Source organism: Neophocaena asiaeorientalis, unplaced genomic scaffold (assembly GCF_003031525.2).
Source record: "Neophocaena asiaeorientalis asiaeorientalis breed wild unplaced genomic scaffold, Neophocaena_asiaeorientalis_V1.1 scaffold680, whole genome shotgun sequence".
NCBI classification, from domain to species: domain Eukaryota; kingdom Metazoa; phylum Chordata; class Mammalia; order Artiodactyla; family Phocoenidae; genus Neophocaena; species Neophocaena asiaeorientalis.
Window position 1 is genome coordinate 383837 of NW_020171816.1, and position 7187 is coordinate 391023.

The 7187-nt window shown below is 55.2% G+C and overlaps 1 protein-coding gene across 5 annotated transcripts in view; it reads left to right on the top strand.

Moving 5' to 3' along the window:
• The first annotated feature begins 1990 nt into the window (after window positions 1-1990).
• The window catches only part of UBA7 (ubiquitin like modifier activating enzyme 7), an 8737-nt gene continuing 3540 nt past the window's right edge, over window positions 1991-7187 (top strand). The window contains exons 1-18 of one of the 5 annotated variants that reach the window (XM_024738221.1): window positions 1991-2195; window positions 2280-2448; window positions 2546-2680; window positions 2790-2896; window positions 3214-3304; window positions 3405-3540; window positions 3741-3838; window positions 3932-4078; window positions 4493-4675; window positions 4857-4964; window positions 5121-5201; window positions 5279-5434; window positions 5528-5693; window positions 5773-5978; window positions 6077-6141; window positions 6233-6416; window positions 6490-6564; window positions 6818-7001. In XM_024738221.1, the coding sequence (XP_024593989.1) occupies window positions 2140-2195; window positions 2280-2448; window positions 2546-2680; window positions 2790-2896; window positions 3214-3304; window positions 3405-3540; window positions 3741-3838; window positions 3932-4078; window positions 4493-4675; window positions 4857-4964; window positions 5121-5201; window positions 5279-5434; window positions 5528-5693; window positions 5773-5978; window positions 6077-6141; window positions 6233-6416; window positions 6490-6564; window positions 6818-7001 (2347 nt within the window). In that variant the 5' untranslated portion in view covers window positions 1991-2139. Of the gene's footprint in view, window positions 2196-2224; window positions 2449-2545; window positions 2897-3213; window positions 3305-3404; window positions 3541-3740; window positions 3839-3931; window positions 4079-4492; window positions 4676-4856; window positions 4965-5120; window positions 5202-5278; window positions 5435-5527; window positions 5694-5772; window positions 5979-6076; window positions 6142-6232; window positions 6417-6489; window positions 6565-6817; window positions 7002-7187 lie in introns of those variants that run through there. The other 4 variants (XM_024738230.1, XM_024738244.1, XM_024738236.1 and 1 more) reach the window with 4 other exon arrangements.

Here is a 7187-nt window from a genome sequence, read left to right on the forward strand (position 1 = left end):
TTTTGCGATACGCGGGGCCTCTCACTGTTGTGGCCTCTCCCGTTGCAGAGCACAGGCTCCGGACGCGCAGGCTCAGCAGCCATGGCTCACGGGCCCAGCCGCTCCGCGGCATGTGGGATCTTCCCGGACTGGGGCACGAACCCGTGTCCCCTGCATCGGCAGGCGGACTCTCAACCACTGCGCCACCAGGGAAGCCCCCTATCTACTTCTATTTTAATAAGAGTTAAAAAAAATCAGGAATGGATGTTGAATTTCATCAAATGCCTTTTGGTATCTATTTGAAGATACCACTTACTTCAGAATCTGGCCCTGGTTTCTGTACCTAGTAAGTATAACACAGCCAATAAATGTTCACTGAATGAAAAAAACAAACAAACACAATTACCTACTACTTTACACCCTCTAGGGTGGATATAATTTGAAAAAAAAAAAAAAAGGAAAACCAGTTTGGCCATGATGTGGAGATCACTTCTGTACATTGCTTGTGGAAAATAGCTTTTTGGTCTGTCAAAAAATTAAACATAGAATTACCATGTGACCCAGCGATTCTACTCCTAGACATATACCCAAAAGAATTGAAAACAAGTACTCAAATACTTGTTCAAGAACAATCGTAGTAGCACAATTCATAATATCCAAAAGGTATAAACAACTCAAATGTCAACCCGTGACTGGATAACAAATTGTGATACATGCCTCTGATGGAATATTATTCAGCCATAAAAAGGAATGATGTACCGATACATGCTACAATTTGGATTAACCTCAAAAAGATTAAGTGAAGGAAAACAGATACCAAAGGTCACATTTTGTATGATTCCTTTTATATAAAATATCCAGAATGGGCAAATGCCTAGCGACAGAAAGCATATAAGTGTTTGCCAGGGGGTGAGATGTGGGATGTGGGATGGGTAGCAATTATTTAACATGGTTGTGGTGTTTTTCAGTGGGTGATGAAGTCTTGAAACTAGAGAGAGATTGTGGTTGCACAACATAGTTAATACACTAAATGCCACTACATTGTGTACTTTAAAATGGTTATTTTAATGTTGTATGGGTTTTACCTCAATTTTCTTTTTTACCTCAATTTTAAAAAAAGAATTTATGATAGCACCTGGTTTAGCTATTGTGGACTTTTGTGGGGAGCTGTGGTCCATCCTCTAAAGAACTGGCCCCCAGTTCCTAAGAAGGCAGAAGGGGACATCTGTGGGTGAAGGGTACACAGGATCTCTCCTGATCTCTCCTTTCTATTTTTGCAGCTTCCTCGGAGTCTATAATTATTTCAAAATAAGTTTAAATGACAAATAAGGACACGTGATCATGGCTGCCCCATGCCTTCCACTCTCAGGGCTGGCACTCAGAGACTGAGAACCCTCTTTGAGTCCTGGCACTCATCAGTGAGAGATCCTGACAGGCCGCCTAGAGCTGCCGACTGTCCTGACCAGGCAGCTGTGGGCAGAGGGGAATCCCTGATCCCTGAGGAGATGGCTCAGGGGCACACAGGCGCTCTCAAAGATGTTAGGCTCCACCCCAAGTCTGTAGTTTAAACCCTGGATGTGGGACAACATAATCCATAAGCTCTCACAGCCTCTGGGATGGGACTGGCTCTGCCCTCTAGGGTCTCTAAGTCTCTGTGTGTGGTTAGGAGACCAGGCGAGTCCTCAGGACAAGGGAGTTCCCACCGGTACTCTGTGGGCAGGAAGCCCATCCAGGCAGGGGCCCTGAGGGGGATAGGGGCCTGAGGTTCAGGACATCTAGGGAGCTACAGGAGACCGCATGGATCCCTCCTATGGCCCTGCCCCCTCCCTCAAGAGAAATAACTGCTCTCCCAGAGGGGGAACAGATCCAGGAATTCTGTCCTACCTTGCCAGTGCCCTAGGGCTGCCAGAACTCTTCTTTGCCAGGCTAGGCTGTGCTGGACAGGCTGGAGGCAGGACCAGGAGCCTGCTCAGTCTAGTTTCACTTTCACTTTTGCTTTCCCCCGAAATGACAGAGGAGCCAGGAAGAAAGCTGTGACCAGCAGTGTGCTTCACTCCTTAGCCTTAGTGCCTATTTGCACTGGCTCCTGCTGGCACTACCTGCCACGCAGAGACCCTATCTGTAAGCGCTGCAGCCTGTTTTCCGGCCCCAGGCCTCAGGATGGATGTCTTGGAGACCTCCAAGTCGCTGGATGAAGAGCTGTACTCGCGGCAGCTGTGAGGCCCGAGGTGGGGAGGAGAGCGGGGTGGCCTTCTGACTTCTGATCTCCAATCGCCTGCCCTCTTACTTCCCACCCACAGGTATGTGCTGGGCTTGCCAGCCATGCAGAGGATTCAGGAAGCCAAGGTGCTACTGTCAGGCCTGCAGGGCGTGGGGGCTGAGGTGGCCAAAAACCTGGTCCTGATGGGCGTGGGCAGCCTCACTCTTCATGATCCCCACCCTACCTGTTGGTCTGACCTGTCTGCCCAGGTGAGGGTCCTGGGGGGCTATGGGTTTCCAGACTATAGCCCTTGGGGAGAGGGCCCAAGAGAAAACTCCTTGCTAAAGCCAGACTGGGTCTCTTTAGTTTTTCCTCTCAGAGCAGGACTTGGGAAGGAGCAGGGCTGAGGCATCTCAAGAACTTCTGGCTAAGCTCAATCGAGCTGTTCAGGTGTGCATCCACACAGGTGACATCACCGAGGACCTGCTGCTGGACTTTCAGGTGCCCTCCCAGCCCTACTCTCCAGGCCAGCCCAGTGTCCGCCTCCAGCCTTTAGCAGCAGGGTGGGCTTGAAGTGGTTCTGGCCCTGCTGATCATGAGGTCCACCCAGGTGGTGGTGCTGACTGCCTCGGAGCTACAGGAGCAGCTGAAGGTGGGCACCATCTGCCATAAACACGGAGTCTGCTTTTTGGTGGCTGACACCCGAGGCCTCGTGGGGTGAGATGGCTTACCTAGCCTACCACATCACAGGCAGCAACTGGTCCCAGTGCTGTCCCCAGCTCCAGGCTTGCTCCAGATCCCCTCCACCCAACCTCAGGCCTGTCCCAGCATCCCCTCTTGATTATACAGTCCCCAGTCCCACTTGTGTGCTTCCTCTACCCCAGCCTCCAGACTTGATCCAGTAAATCCTTCAAGCCTCTCCCAGCATTCTTTTCCCGATTCCTCTGGGCTTGCCCTAGTGTACGTCACCCTTCACCACAACTGTGGCAGTTAACCACTGAGCCATCTCAGTGACCCCTCCCACCCCACCACAGGCAGTTGTTCTGTGACTTTGGTGAGGACTTCACTGTGCAGGACCCTACAGAGGCAGAACCCTTGGTGGCTGCCATCCAGCACATCTCCCAGGTGGGTGCTAATGTGGGGGGTGCTCACCTACTAAGGAGGGGCTGCCAGAGCCTGTGGAAAGCAGGGACAGGCAGCCCTGAGCAAGCCACCTCTTATCCAGGGCTCCCCTGGCATTCTCACTCTGAGAGAAGAGGCTGATGCCCACCGCTTCAACAATGGGGATTTGGTGACTTTCTCAGGCATTGAGGGCATGGTGGAGCTCAACGGCTGTGCTCCTCGGCCTCTCCACGTGCAGAGTTAAGTCAACCCCACTCCAACTCCAGGCTCAGTGCCCGGGTCCCCACTGGGGGTGGACACAGCCTGGTCCTTGGAGATAAGTTCTCCCTCCCCCTTCCTCAGGGTGGAGCAACATCAAGAATGTAGATGCAAGACAGGATGGGGTGTGGGGAACTACTCAGGTTCAGAGGGTATACTGACCAGGCTCAATCTCCCCCAGGAGATGGGACCTTGGAGATTGGGGACACAACAACTTTCTCTCATTATTTGCGTGGTGGGGCTGTCACTGAGGTCAAGAGACCCAAGACTGTGAGCCACGTGAGTTCAAGTGCATCTGAGGTTGGGGAGCTTGGGCACCTCGAGGGACCCACAGTGTTCTGGACATGAATGTGAACCGAGTGCCCCCTGCAGGAGCCCCTGGACACAGCCCTGTTTCAGCCCTGTATTGTGGCCCAGAGTCCCCAGGAAGTTCACCGTGCCCACTGCCTGCATCAGGCCTTCCATGCACTGCACAAGTTTCAGCAGCTCCATGGCCGCCCTCCTAAGCCCTGGGATCCTGTGAGTGTCCCTGATGCCCCTCCCTCCAGCCTCTGTCTTAACAGGGCCTCACCTACCAGGAGGTGACAATGACTGTCTTACAGATCCAAGACTGAATCCAGAAGCAGTTTCCCACTCATATAAAGGAGATGATACACAGTATCTATAGACCAGAGGCTGGGTCCATGAAAGGGCCAAGCACAAAGCCTGGGGACCCATGCTACTCCTAACCCCTAAGATCTGGCCTGGAAGGTGCCTCCAGGTTGGGGAAGCCTCCAGGGCCATTGTCTGGCACCGGGCATCCGCTAGTGGGACCCTCCCACTCAGGCTTCTGCTTCCTGTTCTGTGGAACAGGGTGGATGGCTGCCTGAAGGTTTCAAATGGGGAGTGGAGCTCAAGCTGGGGCTGCTTTACCAACGGAGTTCTACCCGATAGGTTGATGCAGAGATGGTGGTGGACCTAGCCCAGGCCCTGGAATCACTGAAGGGGACAGAAGGAGAGCCTTTGGAAGAGCAGCTGGATAAGGCTCTGGTGCGGACAGTTGCCCTGAGCAGTGCTGGTGGCTTGAGTCCCATGGCAGCTGTGCTGGGTGCAGTGGCTGCTCAGGAAGTGCTGAAGGTGGGTACAGGTAGAGGCAGGGCAGGGCTGGGAGGGGTGCAGAGGTCGGTGTGGGTGCCACAGGGTGCCCAACACCAGATAGTGACCCTGGGGGCTTCACCAACCTGGGTGCAGCCCTCAGCCAGGATCTGAGGGGATTAGGAGGTGGGAAGAGTCCCCAGACTGAAGTGCTGACTTCTAGGCAGTCTCCAAGAAGTTTATGCCCCTGGACCAGTGGCTGTACTTTGATGCCCTTGATTGCCTTCCAGAAGATGAGGAGCCCTTTCCCAATCCTGAGGACTATGCACCGGTGAGAACCTGGGGTAGGGGTGCAAGCTTTATCCAAACTCAGGACTGGGGGGAAAGAGGAAGAACGGTCCCGAGATCCTGACCTGGAAAACTGGGTGCAGGAGGGAGATGCAGCACAGGCCAGTGGCCATCACTGACCCCTGTCTGTGTCCCCTAGAGAGACTGCCGCTATGACGGGCAAATTGCAGTGTTTGGGGCCGGTTTTCAGGAGAAGCTGAGCCACCAGCACTACCTCCTGGTGAGCTATGTCGTGAGGTTGGGAGTATGTGGAAGGGCAAGTCCTGGCCCTCTGGCTAAGGTTGCTCCTGCTGGCAGGTGGGTGCTGGCGCTATCGGCTGTGAGCTGCTCAAAGGCTTTGCCCTAGTGGGCCTGGGTGCTGGCGGCAGCGGGGGCGTGACTGTTGCTGACATGGACCATGTGGAGCGCTCCAACCTCAGTCGCCAGTTTCTCTTCAGGCCCCAGGACGTTGGTGTGAGTGCTGACCTGTCCCCACACCCGTGTCCTGGACTGTCCTCCCACAATGCGCCCCTTCCCCCACCCAACGTCTTCCTGCTTTCTTCTCAGAGGCCAAAGGCGGAGGTGGCTGCAGAGGCTGCTCACCGCCTGAACTCAGACTTGAAGGTGACCCCGCTCACCTACCAGCTGGATCTTACTACAGAGCACATCTATGGGGACAACTTCTTCTCCAGTGTGGATGGCGTGGCTGCTGCCCTGGACAGTTTCCAGGCCCGTGAGTGCTCAAGCCTAGAACTCACCCTTTGTCTGAGGCTGTGCCAGCCCCACTTCTGACCCTCTGCCCCCCTCGCCAGGGCGCTATGTGGCTGCTCGCTGCACCCACTATCTGAAGCCACTACTGGAGGCGGGCACAAAGGGCACCTTGGGCAGTGCTTGTGTGTTCATACCACACGTGACTGAGGACTACAGAGCCCCCGCCTCCGCTGCAGCTTCTGAGGATGCCTCCTACCCTGTCTGCACCGTGCGGCACTTCCCCAGCACAACCGAGCACACCTTGCAGGTGAGAAGAACCCCAGAGACTCCTACCCACCTGGCTCAGTCCTCAGCTGCAGACCCCTTTGCCAACCGGCACCTCATGGTTCCTCCCTCCCCTCACAGTGGGCCCGGGATGAGTTTGAAGGACTTTTCCATCTGTCTGCCGAGACCGTCAACTGCCACCAACAGTAAGACCGCCAACAAGGGTTAATGGGAGTCCAGGCTCCCTAACACCAAGAGGCTTAGGGCTTAGCCTCAGACTTTCTCCTCTGTCCGCAGGGCACTCACGTCTCTGGCACACTTGGATGAGTCACAGGTGCTGACCGTGCAGCAGGTGGTGCTGGGTGTCCTGAGAGAGCGTCCACAGACCTGGCAAGACTGCGTGCTTTGGGCCCTTGGCCAGTGGCAACTCTGCTTCCATTATGGCATCACACAGCTGCTGAGCCGCTTCCCACCCGACAAAGTGGGTGGCTAGGGGTCAGGAGGCTGAGGGCTCAGGGTGACCCGACTGAGCCCAGCAGCCTCCATTTCCCTAGGTGCTAGAGAATGGAACTCTTTTCTGGTCGGGTCCCAAACAGTGTCCCCGGCCCTTGGAGTTTGACGCCAGCCAAGTGAGTGGAGTCCCTTGGTGGCCCTGAGATGGGAATATGGCCCCTCAGAACGGAGGTGGGCACCTCTATATTTTGTAGAGATGCACAGATGCTGAGAGGGAGAGAGCCATGTTTGTGCCCATGTGGGTGTCCAAATGGGAGGCAGAAGCAGGCATTCAAACAGATCCACAAATGGGCGGTGACCCCCACCCCATGCACCCACACAAGTTCGCTCAAGCCCATGCAGCCACCCATGCTCTTGGTCTCATTGCAGGACACGCATCTCCTCTACGTGCTGGCGGCTGCCAACCTGTATGCCCAGATGCATGGGCTGCCTGGCTCACGGGACCAGACTGCGCTCAGGCAACTGCTGAAGTTGCTGCCATTGCCTGACCCCCAGGACTTAGCCCCCATTTTTGCTAGTGACCTGGAGCTGGCTTCGGCTTATGCTGAGTTTGGTGAGGTCCCTGACCCTGGCCCCCCGTGCTGTCACCCAAAGGCCTGACCCTCCTCAGCCTGTGCTGCAGAAAGAAGACAGGGTCTGGGGGCCCTGAAGCCAACTCAATACCTCTCAGGCCCTCTGACCTTGCTTCTCTGTAGCCTTGGGTTCATCCTCTGGCCCCTCAGTAGGTCCTCTCCCTGCT